Source organism: Populus nigra, chromosome 5, assembly GCF_951802175.1.
Source record: "Populus nigra chromosome 5, ddPopNigr1.1, whole genome shotgun sequence".
Classification (NCBI taxonomy): Eukaryota; Viridiplantae; Streptophyta; class Magnoliopsida; order Malpighiales; family Salicaceae; genus Populus; species Populus nigra.
The window spans coordinates 712,076-732,192 of NC_084856.1; the positions used below are offsets into that span (position 1 = coordinate 712,076).

At 32.1% G+C, this 20,117-nt stretch overlaps 3 protein-coding genes across 4 annotated transcripts; 1 reads left to right on the plus strand and 2 right to left on the minus strand.

Annotated features, from left to right (window-relative positions):
* Positions 1–11: 11 nt before the first annotated feature.
* Positions 12–1,638, minus strand: LOC133695338 (cytokinin riboside 5'-monophosphate phosphoribohydrolase LOG5-like). Its single transcript, XM_062117280.1, has 7 exons — positions 1,438–1,638; positions 1,253–1,350; positions 1,117–1,147; positions 748–847; positions 587–657; positions 343–486; positions 12–264 (listed from the first exon to the last, which is right to left on the minus strand). The coding sequence occupies exons 1-7, from the start codon at positions 1,558–1,560 to the stop codon at positions 166–168; spliced, it is 666 nt and encodes a 221-aa protein (XP_061973264.1). The 5' UTR covers positions 1,561–1,638; the 3' UTR covers positions 12–165.
* An 8,423-nt stretch (positions 1,639–10,061) lies between these two features.
* LOC133693289 (uncharacterized) lies at positions 10,062–11,317 on the plus strand. The gene has a single exon (XM_062114476.1). The coding sequence runs from the start codon at positions 10,220–10,222 to the stop codon at positions 10,907–10,909; it is 690 nt and encodes a 229-aa protein (XP_061970460.1). The 5' UTR covers positions 10,062–10,219; the 3' UTR covers positions 10,910–11,317.
* Positions 11,318–14,274: 2,957 nt separating this feature from the next.
* On the minus strand, positions 14,275–16,771 carry LOC133693395 (NADH dehydrogenase [ubiquinone] 1 beta subcomplex subunit 2-like). Of its 2 annotated transcripts, none has more exons than XM_062114600.1 (4): positions 16,538–16,767; positions 16,267–16,312; positions 16,110–16,166; positions 14,275–14,647 (listed from the first exon to the last, which is right to left on the minus strand). In XM_062114600.1, the coding sequence occupies exons 1-3, from the start codon at positions 16,639–16,641 to the stop codon at positions 16,110–16,112; spliced, it is 207 nt and encodes a 68-aa protein (XP_061970584.1). In that variant the 5' UTR covers positions 16,642–16,767; the 3' UTR covers positions 14,275–14,647. The 2 variants fall into 2 exon arrangements, with proteins under 2 accessions (XP_061970584.1, XP_061970585.1); XM_062114601.1 differs by lacking the exon at positions 14,275–14,647 and adding an exon at positions 15,480–15,804 and having other exon boundaries at positions 16,538–16,771.
* Between the last annotated feature and the right edge of the window lie 3,346 nt (positions 16,772–20,117).

The window sequence follows — 20,117 nt, forward strand, 5'->3', positions numbered from 1 at the left end:
AAACTAAAGACTAGCTACCAAATTAATATTTCATTTTTTCTGGCATGGAAATTCTCCTCTTCCTTTCTAGACCAATACATACAAAATTGAAAAGGAGAAAGCCCTACATAATTTTAATAAAATCCTAAAAAAAAAAAAAACTTTTCATATGGTTAATTTCTGCCATTAACGAGCAATTTCAGTTTGCAAAGATGCATTGAGCTCCATTTGTTCTGCCTCCCACTTAGCCTTGGCAACAACTCCATCATGCACAGGCACATATTCCTGCCAAATAAAGTAAAAAAATTGGAAAAAAAAGAAAAAACACAAATCAACCAAAAGGATGTGATCACAAGAACCCACCTCAAGTTTCTGAACAAGCTCTTTGGGACTTGGGGCAGAGACAATAATACTACGCTGAGATGGCATGATGAACCCATCATCCACTGCCTTGTCTATAAAAGTCAGCAGGTAATTGTAGTATCCATCCACGTTAAGCAAACCCACCTGTATATGTCAAGAACTAAGTTAAAGAATTGACCTTAGAGCATAACAAAACTTTCTTAATTTGAATCTTATCCAAGGTTAAGACATGAAGTAGCTTTACAGGCTTGTCGTGGATGCCAAGTTGGGCCCATGTAATGACCTCCAATAACTCCTCCAAGGTTCCATACCCACCTAGTTTAATTAATATAATATAATATTAACACATAACCATCAGGGAAAAAAAAAAACATTATTTGAGAGAGAAAGAGGGAGATCAGGTACCTGGTAAGGCAATGAAACAGTCAGAATTGCGGGCCATCTCAGCTTTTCTTTGATGCATGTCCGCTACTGGCCTGACCTCCCCCACTGTTTCTCCTGTTAGCTGCACATAACAAAAAACAAAGCATTTAATCATGTCTTGATTAGTAAATTAATTAAGGCTATGTTTTGTTTCTGTAGTGTTCAGTACTGGTGCTGCCGGCTGTGTTTTGTCTCTTGGTTATAAACTTGAAAATGTTTGGTTAATCATCGCGCTCATGAACTTACTTTTTTAAATCACAACCACAGGAGCTATTACGATGACAAACACGCACCAAGAACAACTAGAGACAATCGTTTCTATACATGGATTAAGAATCCTAATCTGCTTACCTCTTTGTTCATCAGAGTTTTAGGGATGACTCTGTAGGAGAAAGCAACAAAAGACATAGCAATACAGATCAGTACTCGAACAAGAAAATGAAATTATGTGGACAAGAAAGCATGCACCGTAGCTATTCATAATTACCCTATTACATGGCCTCCCCCACGATGGACCTCTTGAGACACTAGCCCCATCAATCCAACACTTCCTCCGCCATAAACAAGATCCAACCTTCTCGACACCTTCACATGGAATCGAAGCAAACTCAATATTTCTGGACTTACAAGACTAAATAAGATCGAGAAAGTAAGGTTTTTGAATTGCTATACCAGTTCTTGGCCAAGTTCAAGAGCAGCATCACGATAACAATCCCTGTTGCCTTTACTGCTACCACAAAACACACAAACTCTTTTAAATCTTGATGATTTCACCGCTACTTTACCATCCTCCATCTCTTGGCTCTCTTGTGTTTTCTCTTCTTATTGTATATTTTTCACCAAAAAAGGGAGGGCGACGCAATTATGCCAAAAGAGAAAGATGGATCAGCTCCATATATAGACATATCCAAAGGGGGAAAAGGAGAGCAGGATACTTTTGGGCACCCCTGGAATCCTGTTACGCCACGTGTACATAACCCGGAAATATTTGCTTTATCACCAAATATCGCCGACACGATACACCCAGTCCTTCCCGGTAGATTCTTGAGTCCACCAGTTTCGGCCCACGTGCACTCTATTGCCAGCTTAGCAAGGACGTAGTCCATAGCATGGACAAGACCTTGAGAAATTATTGAAAATTAGAATAGTACTATACTTCCTGTCTCGTGACCCACCTACATTAAATTTTTATTAATTCAACTATGAGAATGAATGGTATCAGTAATAATTTTGTATTGGTACCACAGAAATTTTTTTGTTCCTGAGACTTGGGTAAAGTTTGGAATCATTTTTTATTTATTTTTCAGAGATTAAATTCATCAAAATGTGTCAAGGTTGAAAAGATTTGTGAGGATATATATATAATGATCTCTTAATATTTGTGGAAAAAAATCATAAATTTAAGTGTAAGTATATAGAAATAACATTAAAGAATAAAAAGAATAGACAGTACAAAATTCTATAAAACAAGATCACTATATAAAAATATTAATTTAAAATTTTATTATTAAATATTTTCTATTTATATAGATTTTTTTATCTTCAAAATTTTCAACTCGAATAAATCTAAAATATTAATCTAAATAAGAGTCTTATCATAACACAATACAAAATCCTACATAAACTAAGAAATTAAAAATGAAAAAAAAAATAACAAAACAAGCTCAAATAACACCTTTTGATCCTAATTAGAAGGCCTTTTGTACCTCATGATCAAATTTAAACACGATTTAATAATTAAATAAAAAATTATAGATTTTTTTGTTAGATTGATCACTCAATAATATAATTTTTTTTAGCTTGACCATGTCTCATGAATCCAGAAATAACCATGTCAGGCAATCCATATGGTCTAGTCATAACGTATTCATAATTAATTTATAAAAACTATATATTAAAACTGTCCGTTTGAATTTTTACTAATGTGGTTAAAAAAAACCATGAGCAAACACACACCCATGATATGCTCTTGAGATTTAATTTGCAAAAACAATTTGAAAAGTGCTGAAAAGTACAGAATACTTGATGGCTAATTAATGTTTGGTTGTGATTAGCTGATGGGTAATCAAATTTGGTTTGGTTCTGACCAAGTTGAGTTGCATGTCTGGCCGAATTAATTAATAATTAATTAATTAATTATCGGGGTTTATATTATATTCAATATAATGTTGTGAGGAATTGAAATGGGATAATTTATCCATTAAAAATGGACAGTTCACACAAGGCGTTTTGCCATGTGCATATATTCTCGGCAAAGGACGGCTGATCTGGAGTTTTCAGCTAGACTAGGGATGCAAAAGCAACACAACATTATTGATTACACACACGAGAATTTGTAACCACTGTGAGTAGCCTTTCCCCTTAATCTTATCCAATCTCACACGTGTATTCTTCTTATACACGTAGGATGATTGTTCAATTCCTTGTCTGGTCTGGTGTTCTTCAGTTAAACAAGTTAGAGTTAATTTAATCAAACTGCAAGTTAACTTGCAATTTGATTAATTTATCAATTAATTTTGAGAAATATAATTAAACTGGTTAGATTTTAGATTTGTTTTCTAAAACCTACCGGTTTGAGTCTTGTAAATTTCAGGGTCATTGAATATTTATATAGTCATTAATTTTAGAACATATATAATTAATTAAAATATTTATATTAATAAAAAGAATTATGGCTCAATCATATTGTTGTAATTTATTTTTACTATTTTAAAAAAATATGACACGAGGATAGATATCAACCGATCGATCTTCAAAGCCCGCGTGGCGCGCCCAAAAAAAGTTGGAAACCAAAAACTGAAGCCATATCGTTCTTCCCGAGGAATCAATCTGTTAAAGGCTGCTGCCTGCAATGAATCAGCCCTCTCTGTTCACCAACAGTGTAAAACTAAGCAAAATTTGTGTACCTAACAAACAATGTATGCTCGCCTTTCATTAATTACTGTACTGTGCATTAAATCCAGTAACTGTAATAATGCTTACGTGAGCACAGGAGCAAAGGTTGAAAAAATGAAAATCCAAATGACTTTAATTGTAATTATTTACTTGGGCAGTGCCAGGGATGTGCTCTCAAAAGTGGTGGCCGGAATAATTGTCAATTGATGCCATGGCAGGCCACTGATCTTCCCAAATAATCACTATTATTAAAACTGACCTAATTTGGGGAGTAAATCCCATCACCCATCATCCCAACTTTTAAACGGTGTGAATTAAATGGGGGTGAAAAATGATTGGATTTACTGGGAAAAATTAAATTTTATTTTAAAAAATTCAAAACATTATTTTTTTAATATTTTTTAAAAAAATGTTAAAATGATAAGAGTTAAGTAATAAACCAGATCAGATTTAATAAATTTATCGTGAATGAATTGATTGTAACAAATTCTTTTATATTTTCTTTTAAATTAGTTTAAACTTTAATTTTTTTTATCATCTCAGATTTTATATTAATCAGGCATCTTTAATTTAGGTTTCAGTCAAATCAAGCAAAGAAATTCGAGCCCGAAAAATAAAAAACACGAGCCCATCAAAAGTTGAACTCGAAACAGAACCATTTCCATTCCAAAATTTAAAAAAAAAAAATCAAAATTAACCCATCACGCACTTATATGCTCACTGATATTAATAGAGCATATTTTGTCCCCTTTCCTTATACAATTTCAATTTAGTCCCTGAAAAGTGAAAATTGAATCCTTTTCCCCTTAAAAACTTTTTTTCCTTAATAAGTTTAACCCTCTAAATACAGAAAATTGGCTCTCCCTCTTAAGCGATGACCAATCCGGTCCTCTATTCTCAAGAACATTCTAGTTTGATTTTTCAAGAACAAGATTTATTTATATTTTGTTTTGAAGAGAGATATTTAAATATTTTCCCTCTATTTTCTTGTAGGAAAAAAAAAAACTTTTCCTCTTAGTTTCAATGTGATCTTAGATCCACTCCTGAATTCCAATATTACATTAAGAGTGTGTTTGATTTGAAGGTATAGTGGTTTTTTTTAAAAGATACAATACTTTTTAAATACAAATTACATCTTTAAAAATTAAAAAAACATAAGTTACCTCTCATCCAAACACATACTAAATAAGTTTTCTTGCACGCTAATTATTTTAATGATTAAAACTCGAAAACAATTTAAGTTTCTTTGTGCGGTCAAGCACGCAGATAAAATTAAAGATACAAGATAATTATTGTATACACTAACTTTAATCATCATTCTAACCAAAAGACTAAAGTGGGGAGCAATAAATATTCTGCTTTTCAAACTAATTATTCATCATAGTCCGTTTACTTTTGAATTTTAATATTTGCATCTTCAGCTATAGTCTCCTTTTTGTATCCCTTGTTCAAAAGAAAAAAATAAAAAATAAATAAATAAGGAAGTCAACGTTTTTTTTCCACCAATGCCAAATGGGGTTGGAAGACAAGGGCCTACAAAGTGAGTGGAGTATGGCTGTTATAGGAGTGGATGGCATTAAGGATGCTTGGAGTTGTTGGATCGTCGTGTATCTTTCAAACTCTTTGAATTTTGTTGCTATTCATGAGCTTGAGGATGCCCTTTGCCAATGTACTATGTAATAAGATATTGTATGGTAATTTAGTGTAACGGGTTTTTTTGATTAAAAATATTTCAAAATTAATTATATAAATATGTTAAAATTATTAAAAATCATCGATATCTATAGCATTAATTTAATATTTTTTTTGGTGAAAATACAATTTAAAAACATTTTAAAAATTAAAAACTATCACGATACATATACCTTGCAGCAACTAATAGACAATCCAATAACTAGAATTGAAATGGATTTTTAACTTGAACGACCAAGAAAGATATACACCATTTTTAGATTAAAAGAAAGTAATTTCTATTTTGCAACATAATTAATTGAAACATTTTTAAATTGGTTGTAAAATCTAAATAAATGAGTTTATGAGTTTAAAGACGAGTTTGTGAGGAGGGATTAATAAAATAAAATGAAAGGATGAAAGAAGAAAAAACAAATGAATTACCATCCAATAAGTTAACAAGAAATATTCATGATAATAGAATTGAAAACTACATTAAAGAGAGAGAGAGAGAGAGAGAGAGAGAGAGAGAGAGAGAGAGAGGTATAAAACTTAATTTGTCCGAACTATTACAATCAACATATCCTAAAGGATAATTAATCAAATTAAAAAAAAGGATAATTAATCACCAAGAACTCAGGGATTTTCTTCAAGGACCCACATCCAATTCTCTTTACGAGATTCAAACACAAGTGAGACCTTCAACCCAACAACTAACATAGATACGACATAATTAGAAGCTAGATCAAAGAATAAAATATGTCATTTTCTACTTTAATATGATCCTTCTTTTTCAACCAAGCTGTTCCTGAATTAGTCAAGGATTAGAAAAAAAATAATACCCCACTACAAATAATAATATGCTTACATGAAACTTCATGTGAAAGGAGCCTTTAACCTTGACATAATTCAAATGGATAATATCAAAAACAGCTTTCCCCACAATGGAATTTGTTGTGTGGAAGTTATCAGAAACACCAACTCCGCGATGGAATTTTATTGTGGACATATATTCACACAACACGAGTAGCTAGAGATTATAGAGATATATTCTGATGTAGTCAAGCACAAAGAAGAAGTATTAAGATTGAATAATGTAGAGTGTGTGTGTATCCTTCCCTTTCTTGAAAAAACAATTACAAAGAGAGAAGGAAAAAATCGAACCTACCTTTCAAGAGATTGATTAGTCTTAATTAGCTCGCTCCATCCATACACGTCGATAATATTAAGAATATTATTCTTCCATGAAACTTGACACGCAAGGGAGCCTCCACCTTTGACACGGCAGATAGATAATATCGAAAATTCCCACAACGGAGTTTTACTGAGTGGATAATATTAAAAGGTGCATGGAAATAATCCCTCAAGACAAGAAAAGATTGTATAAATTTTGTGATATTGGAGTGATTATCATATGTCTAGTTTTAACAACGAGAGATGATTCTTAGATCCACACACGTTGATCATAAATTTAACTTGTAAAAGTGAATTTGAGAGAGCATGATCTCTCGTAATCATGTGATAGTTAGTGATGATCTCATATTCCACCATTAAACCCGATGGCTCGTGGAGGTAGGCGAAAGTATGTTGTCTCAGGTGGGCATTAATCATTTTCACTGTATATATTTAGATTATTCCTTAGTAATTATTGATAGGTTCGTTGATCTTAGGCATGTGTGTAAATGGTTTTTCCGTGTACAACTTCTCTAAGTTTAGTTCAAAAGAAAATGACCTTCGTTCGAACTTTTTTTGAGCCATCGCAACCAAGCTAACAAAAGGGAATTACAAGAAGAGAAAAGGCAAGGATCGAATGTGTGGTAGGTGTCTCTATGATTATCTTTTTGTATGGTGGTGGCTCGTATGGTGATCGATGGTTCAAAATATGGCAAATCAAAGACAAGTGGATGCAAGAAGTAAAGTTGGGTGGACTGTATTTAGGCAAAAGGTCTAAAGGTTGGTGCCTCAAAATTCGTTTTAACTTCTTAATTATAGAGATAGCGTGGACTTGAGACTTCGAGAGAACCCTTTTTGAGAGAGGATTTTCCACCTAATTAAAACTTTACAATGACATCACTTATGTTTCTTACAAGTAGGCAAACATTCCCACCCACCGTCCCATAATTCACTAAATTTCAAAGGGCAGCTGTAAAGACTTTAACGGATGTTTTTACATGTTCAGGTTCTACATGACAAAAGTTGGATTCTGAAACTTGATGATATATCAATATTGTAGTTCCTCTTCTAGCTCCGTCTTTCTACCATGGTTACAAGCGGCTCAAGGCTGGGGTTACACGTCGTATGGGCAACCCAAACTTCGACTTGTGTTTTTTTTTAAAAATTAAAACATATTATTTTAGTTTAAAAAAAAACATAATATTTTGTTGATCAAGAGCCCGGCTCTAAGTTAGAAGGTTGTTAAGTTAACTCATCATGCTAGACCGGGTCCTAAAGCAGTGCTTTTTACTTCCATTTGTTGCATACCCTGAGAGGGCAGCAAGAAATTAAGATATGAACCTTAAGAGCTAAGTAGATAGGTTGGACCAATTAACAATTAATAAAATGCCATTTTTCAAAAAAAATTATTTTCTTTTCGTTAATTAGATTGTAGTACATCTTCTCTACATTTGCATACAAAAAATACTTAATTATATATCGGGAGTCTTATCTTGCTCTCTGCTATGGTCGATCTTGTCATTTTCTTGGATGTCAACTCTAAGGCTACATCTTCTTCATTTGGAGTCATATATGTGTGTGTGTATCTTCAAATATTTAAGCAACTTCTAGTGTGTGTCGTTTCTCTGATTGATCTATTTATACTTCATTGTTCCGTCACGACTGCTGTTGTTGGGATTCTTCTCTTATATATGTTTTGCTTCGTATTTGTTGCTTGCAGCATGTTATTTGTACTTCTTTCCTCTAGTTTGTTGCTTCAAATTGGTGTTAGTATAATGGTTTTCCGGCAAAAATTAGTAAAATATAAGAACTCAATTATACATCTTCATGATTTTGATTTTTGCAAGTCAGTTATGAAACAGTAAGTGCTGGCCGGAAAGTTTTTTCATCTTTTTCTGCCAATAAATCTAGTAAGGTCACTTAAACCTGACGGGTTAATCTAAAATCTAGCCTTGATCGAGTTAAAAAAAAATTATATGTAAGTTAATATGATATATAACTTAATTGATTTAGCGTGTGAATCCTTAACTCGATTAAAATTTTTATTTGCTTTGTTTTTTTATATAAAAAAATTAAATAATATTATTTTAACTTTAAAAAATTAAAATGAAATTATTTAAATTTAATCAAATTAATTTAAATTAACCTGACTAACATGTAACTTCAGTTATAAACCTAAGTTTCATTCCTATAAAACCTAAGGTTTTCCAGATTTGAACATCTTGAACATGAGGCATGCAAGTAAAAATCTCAGCTCTTAAATGTTGGTGAAATTAAAGAGTATTTTAATTAACTTCAATTTGCATCATCCACCACCAATTGAGTGTGATGTTTAAGACTTTTAGGGTTCCGCCTTCCAATTACAATTTCTGTCTTGTATTCACCGTCTTCTATTAAAAAAAAATAAAGATTATTTATCTTTGTTATTAATTCAAAGTCACAATTTTGACCAACAATATCAAAAAATAAAAATAAACTTTTCTAAGTTGACTAACTATTGAATAAAAAAAAATATCAAACTAAAGTAGCTAGTTCACTAGCTGATTTCAGAAGTGACTTTATTCTCTAGTATGGAGAATATATATATATTAATGCTTTGAGAAGCTCTTCGTGTGAAATTGCGAAAAGTACTGTGGGTTTAAAGTATGCATAGCACCACAAGTAATACTAATAAATAAAAAATCTTTAATTCCATAACTATACTAATTAATAGGAAAAAAATTAATTAATAATTAGATAAATTAATTTAATATTCCTAACACAATATTAGTCTTACAAGTACACTTAAAGTAGATAAAATCATAGTATTCGGTTATAATCTTGAAATAGAAAAAATTAAAAAAAAAAACATGTTTTATATTTTTTTATTTTTAAAGGGTATAAATTTATTTCAAAACTTTCACGTGAACAGATTTTTTTTATTTTTTTATTTTTTTTACTCAAACCAAATTCATTTATATATGTATTTTTTCCAATCGTGTAACACTAACCAGTGATATTTGAAGCTAGTACTGCGACCACTAAAACTAAGAAGACAAATAATTAACCTTGTTATTAATTAATCAACTCACATTTTCGTAATTAGAAATTTGACTACTATGTTGCCTGGAGAAAAAACGTGGCACTGCATTTTATCTTCTTGCAAGCAGCTGGCATTAGGAACCTTCAGAAGAGTTTCTTGGAAGTTCCTTACACAGGAACTCAAACCATGAATCTAATCTAGGATCATGTCCATAGAAAACAAAGGCTTGTACAGTTGTAAGCAATCCTGTCTTATAGAGAAATGGCTAGTTTTGTCTTAATCAAGCTCAACAGTTTGTCTGGTTTGCAATTTCCAAAATTGAACACAGGCTGGCACCTCCCTCCCGTGCATGCAAACCTGACAATATCAGTCTAAATCACCAATATAATATTTGATTTAAGTCAGTCCATTGCCTCCCTCTATCTGAATGGAAGCTTCCTCTGGGACATATTTGGTCCCCATAGCTGTTGCCAGTAATCCTATGTCCGTACTACAACAAAGGATACTTCATTGTTCTGTTCCTCGAAATCTGAGATCTTGAACAGGATAGGCTGTCCTCCAAGGTTTTCTATAAAAACCAGGAGTTGTTGTGGTCAGGTCACTATTGCCAACTGCCTGAAAATTGAAACTTCCTTTTCTTTGTTAATCCTCTTGAAAAGTACGTACCACACCGTTCTTGTTTCTTTGTTGAAAATGGCACTGCCTAATTTCAATGCTCTCAGAGACTTGCATAACTCTGCCAATGATCTTCTCCATTCACCAGAGATCCAACAAGTTCTTGTCAACCAGAAACAAGAAAAATGGCTTCACGAAGTCTCAGAGTCATCTCTAAGAATGCTGGATGTGTGTGGCATTTCTAAGGATGTTCTTTTGCTTGTCAAAGAACATCTTCTAGACCTACAATTCACATTACGTAGAAAAAGAGTTAGCAAGCCAGATATTAGTACCAAAATTGCCGCCTATAATTTCTACAGAAAGAAGCTAAAGAAAGAGACAATGAAATGCCTGAAATCACTGAAGGGAATGAAAGGCAAGTCTGTAACTTCAGATATCTCAAATGTAGACCACAGCATTATCGTGGTTGTTGAAGTACTGAGAGAAGTGAGAGTCACTACCATCACCATTGTTGAATCTTTGTTGTCTCTCATCTCAATTCCATGGCTGGACCAAGGATCAAGTAAAGGGTCTTTTATAAGGTCAACGTTCTTGCGATCAAGTGGACAGAGTTCGTACGATTTTTGTGACGAAACAGCACTTCATACTGCAGATAAAAGACTGGAGGCAGTGGAGATTGCCGTTGAAGATCTTGAAGGTGAATTAGAGTGCATGTTCAGGCGTTTGATCCAGACAAGGGTTCTGCTCCTTAACATACTTACCAATTAAGAAGGCAAAGCCTATCCTTAACCTCTTGCAAACTATTCAGCCTATCTTTAACGTTATTAATCTGCAGACCAGTATTCAAGGGATTGCAGGTTGCTTTGCCGTGGGTGTATTGGTGACCACTAATTACTTCTTGGAGGAAATTAGATCATATGTAACTTTTTATTTATTTTTTTATTCTTTTCAAATAAAAATGTGTGAATCTTCACACAATTTATTGTTTTATTCCTTTCTTAATTAATCCTGAAGGGCAAACGATAGGGCATTTCGTTCCCAAGTACTTAAGCTGGAGCTTTGCCAATACAATCTCAATTCACAACACATATATATCATTGGTGTGAAGATTCACCACTTCTGCACCTCATCCTTCTTCCTCTTGTAAACATTATGAAAATGAAAATTGTTCATCAACCATTGCAATCCCTCCTTTTAAACACAAGTATTTATCATACGTAAATATATTAATCTAGCCATTAGGCACCGCTATATATATATATATAAAAAAAAAGTTAAATGAAGTTAAGATTTCACTGTAATTCTAAACATAGATTACTGTGAATTATAATAGTGAAATTTAAATGAGTATGTTGTGTAATTAAGAGGATCATGGGAGCATTTTAATATTTTCACGTTTTATTTTTTATATTTTAATCGAAAAGTTGCTAGTGCATATTTCACACACCCCAACTAATGGACGGCGTCCGTGCCATTAATTAAGGAGGTGTGTGAGACACTTTCCGATGATCAAATATATCCATCCACCATATAACTAAATGCGTAGACGTGCTCTCTTTCACATGGTTTAGCGCATGTAAACATATCATGATTGGATTGTCGTCGGTGATCGATTGTTTTTTGTTTTTTCTTTCATTTCTCTCTCCTGACAACTAAAGTGCACAATTATCCTCTATTTATTTGTTGTTTGCTTGGGTCTAGCATGAATTGTCAGGCCTAAGAGCCTTGGGTCTAGCAATCATGTTTGGTGCTAGACCCAAGCACAGGTCTGGCATGGTTGCCAGACCCAAGCTTTGTGGGGCTGACAACCATGTGCAAGTGTACCGTGGACCAAGACACGGTCCACTGTAGACCTGCACAACGGATTTTTCAAGCTTTGAAGGCTTGGGATAGAGCTAATATTGTCTTTTCACATGAAATTAAACTATCATTTTCCTCTTTGTTTGAAAAAATTGAAGCCCTGGTTATTGGAGTATTTCAATATTTTTCATAGGCTCATTAGTATTAAACGTTTCAACAGGGGTATGGTAATCTTTTGATGATTATTTGCATAGTAAAAATATTATTCTATCCCTAAGGCTAACAGAATTAAGACTTGTTGCCCAAGGATTTTTTGACCTTTCACAAACTGTTAAATAATTAAAATATATCTTTGGCTTTGGAAAAGACAAAAAAAAAAATAAGCTTGTATATGAGGGGTTCTTTTTTGTTTCACGTTATTTTTTGAATTTCTATTATAATAGGGAACATTTTGGTATTTTAATATTGTTTTATTATTTTTAAATTTAAAAAACTGTGTTGGATCCACGTTTACTTGGATCTGACAAATAAGCAAAACCCAAGTTACTTGGCTGCCAAACCCAAGACACTTGGGTGTGGCATAGCTACCAAATTCAATTCACTTGGGTCAAGCTTGGCTGCTAAACCTAAGAGCTTTGGCTTTAAAAATCAGTTGACTTGGTTGACTGGTTGAGACAGAGCAACCGGGTGAAATAAGTTGAAGTGGTTGACCGATTGAGAGACGGTCGACCAATTTAGTCAGTAGAATAAAATTTCTATTCATATTAGAATTTGTTTATATTAATTTAATTCCTTGATTGTCTAAGATTTTATATCTTTTTTTTCTATTTGTATACTTTTCTCTCAATTTTCTTTTTGTTCTTGAGTTTTTTAATTTTTATTACAATTTTGATTTCATACTACACATATTATTCTTGCAAGAGAAAGATTGGCCTAACTTTTATTCCATTTGAACAGAATTTATTACATTCCTTTTTACTTTTTTAAAAAAAAAAACTAATACCATTTCCTTAATTCCACGGTACCAGCTAAGCTGGAACCTTGCCTACATGATCTAAATTCATGAACTCAATCCATGACCTAGAATATAGGCTACCAAATTCACGTAAGCATAAGTTATTCAAGAATAGAAAAGCCTTTTAAAACCATGTGTCAATAGAAAGAAGGAAGGCATGCATGAATGCCTCGACCAGTCTACTTTTTTCCATTTATGCTGCTTGTGCTCTTTCAGCGCAGTTGCTCAAGCATCCAACATGCGAAAAATCATTACCCGTGAAGAAGTAGACAAAGGCTTGTTGGACACCCGACAATCAAATAAAGGAGCTTAATATTCTACCATGAAACTCGAAAGAAAATTGGAGATCTGAGAACAGGGCAATAAATGGATATTCCCATGTCTGCGTTATAGAAATATCATGGCAATGCATCCCTTATGTTGTCTGGATTATTTTCTTTAAAAAAGGAAAAAAGATGTGCAGTTGTAATAATGTTAATAGACATGCCAAGTTGCCAGCCTATCACCCATTTGACGCCCTTCCAAATGTTTGGGTAATTAACAACAAGATTTAATACTTGTTTAGGTTAATGTTCCCTTTTCGATTTGCATAATAATTATGTTGTTTATACCAGATTTGTTACACCTCTTAAACAAATATAAACAAATTCAACTTTTCAACTCCAATTATTATTTTAAAATTTAGACTAGCTTGATACATAAGCTCAAAACCTGAACTAATCAAAGTTAAAAAAAAATATAAGAAAAAAAAACTCAACTAACCCACTCAAAATTATCAAAAATTTAAGTTGATCAAGTTAATCTAATACAACTCAGTTAAAACTCAACCATCAATTCATTGTCTCCTTTTTTATTTGAAAAAAAAAATGAACGCCCTTTATTTTTATTTAAAATAAAAATTTAAATCAATCTCTTGTGAGACTCCAACTGTTAACACAAGTTATTGACATCTACAGTTACATAGCAACCAAATCTTGCAAAATGCAATCTGTCGTGCAATTTACATTTAAAATCTTCATAATTTCGGCATCTGATGAGTGATGACTAGACTTTGCTAGTTGAACTTGGATCCTGTAGAGACCTTTTAGAATTCGGTAGGAAAGATATGCAGGAGGCAGAGGCCCAACTAATACGTGTCTCGAGCATCAGTGTTGGACACCAGGCTGCTTTATTTAAATTTAGGCCCATAAACAATGTGACCTGAACCATCGCGCCGAGGGCAGTTACGTGTCAAGCATTCCATTAGTTCTTATCGTTTCTTCCATCGCGCAATTGGGAAATAGTTAGTGTGATATATATCAATAACTCGTTGGAAACATTGGAAAATAGTTCGAAATTTTGATGTTGTGAAGGGTTAGAGCACAAGGCTGGGGTTTTACCATGATTTGCTACATAGAGAACAGTGGGAAAAGCAAATGATACCTTGCCAGGCACCGAAAACATGCTGGGATGAACTGGTACAGCATGATACACAGAGAAGCGCCCATGTCTAGAGAAGAATACATACAAACTAAAATCCATGATCACAAAGAAGCATGTTAAAATGGGTTTCAATGTACGCGGGAATCTTTTTCCGCCACCACTTTATTGAAACGAAGAAAGAAACAGGGCTCATCAAGACAGCATGGCCAACAACCCATCGACAAATACATTTACGGTTGGCTATTGATCTTCATTCTTCAATGGGATGCCTGAAATCAGCAAAGTAACAGTATTGTTGCCCCATTTCCTTATAAATTCTAATATTTGCTGATACAAAATCTGAGGACGAAAACAAAATGCTTCTCAAGAATGTCAGATAACTAGAAATAGCTATGACATGCATAAGTAGTGACCACCAAATTAAACTGAACGTTCACTTTCTAATGAAGAACTGAGGTTAAGCAAAGAACAGAAAACTAAATAACAACTATATGCATGATGTTGTGAGACAAATTATGATACTTGTTTCTAACTCGTGGTTTTTTTTTTTTTTTTTTGTCTTGTTAAAAGATGAGATTGACAGCTAATTTTTGTTTTCAATCCAGTGCTTGAGATGTCGCAGCATGCCACTTCCATAAATGGGCTACAGTCTACAGATCATGAGAACACAATGACCCCACCAGTGAATACCTTCAAAATATTTCACACAAAATCAACCATGATGCCATCCATTTCTTGAAATGGGCACAATGAAAGTGAGAAGTACATCAACCATATTCGACTACCCAATATGAAATTTCCAAGAAGTGAAAGAAAATCCTTAAGGCCATCAGGTTCAGTAAACAACTTTTGCTTGAATAAAATAAAAGGGGTCCATGATAATGCTTTTCTCCTCTAATCAATTTCACAAAACAAAAAATCTTAATCCTCATCATAAAAATCACAGCCATTTACCGCCCACTAAGTTAAAGTAAAAAAGAAGATTGTCAAGTTCTTGTTACATAATGGTTGGCAGGATTTTGAAAAAACACTTTGGCTCAAAAGGTTAGCAGGGGATCAAAAAGTATGCCTCGAATGAGGATATCATTTTAGACAACCTGATTTGTATCAACAAGAAGAGCATGATTTTCCTATAAATACCAATTTGGGAGCAAAATAATTACAATGGCAATAAATCCATAACTAAAAGCTCCATATCTAAAGTATGTAATCATACAAATCCTTTTAGGTCAATCTACCAACGCTATCATGGCTCTAAAACAAACATCCCCGCACATATTCCCAAGAAAATCCAAATAATAGCCTTCAATCAACAGTACTATTCCTACGATGGCATAGCGCAAGCACACAGATCCTTTAGATCTCCTCATGACTGAAAAATGGACACCAAATCGATCTCGAGTTTTTATATCACACAATAAACACCCTTCCAAAACAAAAACAGTTTTAAATTTAATTACAATCAGTGGCAGTTCCACGCAAATATAATTGGTTTTGGATACACCGGGTATCGGCAAAACCAATTCATGACAAAACTAAAATGATAATTTAAAGAATACCAGGAATATCTATCAATTCCTTCATAAAATAAATAAATAAACTGTGAATCCAATTAATAACAAGAGACTATAACAATTAGAGGTTGCTCCTTAAACTGTCTAGCGATGCAATTTATTTACGCTGCGTTCACATCCTCAGCAAAGAAGATAAAAGTAATGCGCGAGAAATTACCTAGTGTCCACTCTCATGGCCATGGTCACCATGGCCCTCCCACGGATGTCTCCAGCCCTGAAAAACACAGCACAATCCCTTCCAATTGAATTAAATGCCCAATGCAAATCATTCATAAAGGAAAGAAATTTTTCTTTAAAAAAAAATCAACTCTTACCAATACTACAGGGCCATCTTGCTTCGCCCTGTAAAGTACCCAAAACCTGAAAACAAAAATTACAACAAAACCCCAACAGTCAGCTTCCTTACTTCAGATCAAGAGCAAAAAAATTCCATGATTTTTATTTTTTTTAATTCAACAATCCAGAGATAACAGTAAACCAGATCGGAAAATTAATAATTACCAAAATCAGATTAAAACAAGGTTAAGATCAAATCTAGGGTTTGAAGCTGGAAAAGGGGAAAAGCAATGGAGGATAACAACTAACCACATGACAGCACACAAGCCCTTTCCAGTGACTACATGCCATCGCTTTGGCTTATGCATAGTCAAGCCTTTGTAATTGATGCCCTCTCCATGCCCTCCTGCCATCTCTTTCACTCTCCTCTACCTCTGGAATGATCAATTGGTGCCCAGGACTGCAAGTATGATTTTGTTACCGAGAGCCGTTTGATTTTAAATTAGTAAATTAAAATTTTATCTCGGAATTTCTTCGTGTGCCGATGCCGCGCCTGACCTTGCCCTGGTGCAGATATTGGGCCCATATAATCTAGGCTAGGAATGGGCTAGAACCTGTCCAATATTATATTTGGGTTGGGTCACTTTAATCTGTGGGCCTCGTTCCTAACTTTTGGGCCAGACCTTTCCAATACTATAACGTTCTTCTCTTCTCTTTCTTTCGATTAACAAATGCCAATTTCTTATTGGTATGTCGTCCACTCATGCTAAAAAGAATTATGAGATTCTTTCATATTTAATTACGTTCATGAAATATAAATTAAATAATATTTCATTAAATATTAAAAATAATAATTTTTATTTTTCTCCTCAAATAATTTCAACCATTGAATTCAAAAGCAGTTATAAGAATTGAAAATTAATTTTCTTTTCGAATATGAACATGACATGATTCAAAATATTGATTAATTGGAAAATTAGAAATAGGTCACCATATTATTTCTTTCTTGACCATTTTATATTTTTTGTATATTTTATATCAAGTCTTCCTCTTATTTATTTTATAATTCCTTCCATATTTTGTACATATAGCTAATAAAAATTAATTTCAATATCTTTAACTTCATTAATCTTCAACCTGATTTATAATTTTTTTATTTTTTCATATAATTAATTTTATAATTTTAAAAACAAAATAAAGATAGTTAATATTATAATTTTAGTTCTCCATTCAATTTTTTTTAGTTTTAAATTAAAAAAATAGTATCCTAAATACCCTAACTTGTTTATATATATATATATATATATATATATATATATATATATATATATATATATGAATAGCCTGAAAAAATCATTTTCTTATATATATAAATTTAAAACCAAAACTTCTAGATGGAGAATTAAAATTATGATATCAAAATTTGTTTTCCAGATTTTAAGAAAATAGGAGAAAAACTTGATTTCATATAGAAAAGTAAAAGCTAAAATTAAGAGCACAGTGACTAATTTTGTTACACTCTAAGTTCAGGGATATTTGGCCAGTTTAGAAATTTCACAGTGAGAGATAAAATAGAGAGGAGCTTGATATAATTTTTGCTTATTTTTTAAAAATATTTTTATTTTGAAAAAAAATAAAAATAATTTTTATTTTATAAATTTGATATGATATATATATATATACTAGTTAGATGACCCTCGCGATAGTTAATATTATAATTTTAGTTCTCCATTCAATTTTTTTTAGTTTTAAATTAAAAAAATAGTATCCTAAATACCCTAACTTGTTATATATATATATATATATATATATATATATATATATATATATATATATATATATATATATATATATATATATATATATATATATATATGAATAGCCTGAAAAAATCATTTTCTTATATATATAAATTTAAAACCAAAACTTCTAGATGGAGAATTAAAATTATGATATCAAAATTTGTTTTCCAGATTTTAAGAAAATAGGAGAAAAACTTGATTTCATATAGAAAAGTAAAAGCTAAAATTAAGAGCACAGTGACTAATTTTGTTACACTCTAAGTTCAGGGATATTTGGCCAGTTTAGAAATTTCACAGTGAGAGATAAAATAGAGAGGAGCTTGATATAATTTTTGCTTATTTTTTAAAAATATTTTTATTTTGAAAAAAAATAAAAATAATTTTTATTTTATAAATTTGATATGATATATATATATATACTAGTTAGATGACCCCCGCGATGCCGCGGGTCAATATTTTTTTGCATAAAAAATATCAAAAAAAGCTAAGATTTAAAAATTTTAAAAATATTAGGTTTTTCTGCAAAACTATACCTAAGAATCTTGGGTTTGGCTACAACGTCTGACCCAAGAGTAATATTTATAATATTAGTAATAACATTAAACTTGCATGGCCCAAGTTTAAGTGGGTTTGGTTGCAATACCAGACCCAATAACCTTGGATGTGGGTCTGACTCCAAAGTCATATCATAAAAGTATGATAATTAAATAGATTAAGTAAAAAAAAACATAGAAAAAAAACCAACACGAAGAAAATAACTAATGAAAAAAAAGAAAAAAATCTGAATTAATTGGGTTAACTCTTCAAACCAGGTTAACCCGTCACACATTGGATTTGTGTCATGAAAGTTTGATAGCTAAATAGAAGAAAAAAATTGACGGGTTACCCTATAATTAACTGGGCTAACCCGTCAAACCCGGGATCTGTGTCATAAAAGTCTGATAATTAAATAGAAAAAATTTAATATTAAAAAAGTAAATTAAAAAAATAATTAAAAAGAAAAAAGCCAGAAAAAAACTAAAAGCATCAGCTTTTTCACTGTGGACTGCATTGTGTAGTCCACAATAAAAGGCTTAAAAAGGGAAAGAAAAGGGAAAAAAACAAAGGCTTACCCACGGGTTAATTTTTTTTCTTGCATAAAAAATATAAAAAAGGCTAAGATCTAAGAGTGTTAGGTATTTCTGCAAAGATATACCCAAAAATCTTGGGTGTAACTGCAACATTTGACCCAAGAGTAATATTTATAATAATAATAATAATAATATTAAACTTACGTGACTCAAGTTTAAGTGAGTCTGACTGCAACACCAGATCCAAAAGCCTTGCATGTGGGTCTGGTTGCAAGATTGTGTCTTAAAAATATGATAATTAAATAATTAATTAAAAAAAACAAAGAAAAAACCAACATGATGAAAAAAATTAATGAAGAAAAAGAAAAAAAATATGAATTAACTGGGTTAACCCTTCAAACCAGGTTAACCCATCAAACTTGAGATTCATGTCATGAAAGTTTGATAACTAAATAGAAAAAAAAAAGTTGATGGGTTAACCAAGAATTAACTCTGTTAACCCGTGAAACCAGGTTAACTAGTTAAACTCGGGATATGTGTCATGAAAGTCTAATAATTAAATAGAAAAAAATTTAACATTAATAAACTAAATTAAAAAGAAAAGAAACTTCGGGTTACCTTGTCGAACCAGGTTAACCCGTTAAACCCTGGATCCATGTCATAAAAGTCTGATAACTAAATAAAAAATTTAACATTAACAAAAGAAAAAAACAAATAAAAATGGATGGGTCAACCTAGAATAAATCAGGTTAACCCGTAAAATCAGGTTAACCCGTCAGACCTGGAATATGTGTCATGAAAATCTGATAACTAAATAGAAAGAAATTTAACACTAACGAAATGAAAAAAATTATTAAACTAATCTCGCACTAGATTAAAGTATATTATGCCTGATTAAATTATCCAAATCTAATCTCATTTCATGTTGGCTTTTCTATATTTTTTTCTTCTCTCGTAAATCAAACATTATTAAACTCGGTTTCACAAATCAATTTAACACCTAGCTATTTTATTTTT

What these genes read in the sequence shown, in the direction of transcription:
- LOC133695338 (XM_062117280.1), bottom strand. Translation starts at nt 1,560, where the DNA reads ATGGAGGATGGTAAAGTAGCGGTGAAATCATCAAGATTTAAAAGAGTT. An exon ending in AAACTCTGATGAACAAAGAG is followed by an intron (nt 848 to 1,116) that starts GTAAGCAGATTA and finishes TGTTATGTGCAG; the next exon opens with CTAACAGGAGAAACAGTGGG. An exon ending in AGCTTGTTCAGAAACTTGAG is followed by an intron (nt 265 to 342) that starts GTGGGTTCTTGT and finishes TTTATTTGGCAG; the next exon opens with GAATATGTGCCTGTGCATGA.
- LOC133693289 (XM_062114476.1), top strand. Translation starts at nt 10,220, where the DNA reads ATGGCACTGCCTAATTTCAATGCTCTCAGAGACTTGCATAACTCTGCC.
- LOC133693395 (XM_062114600.1), bottom strand. Translation starts at nt 16,641, where the DNA reads ATGGCAGGAGGGCATGGAGAGGGCATCAATTACAAAGGCTTGACTATG. An exon ending in GGCTTGTGTGCTGTCATGTG is followed by an intron (nt 16,313 to 16,537) that starts GTTAGTTGTTAT and finishes TTTTGTTTTCAG; the next exon opens with GTTTTGGGTACTTTACAGGG. An exon ending in AAGATGGCCCTGTAGTATTG is followed by an intron (nt 16,167 to 16,266) that starts GTAAGAGTTGAT and finishes TGTGTTTTTCAG; the next exon opens with GGCTGGAGACATCCGTGGGA.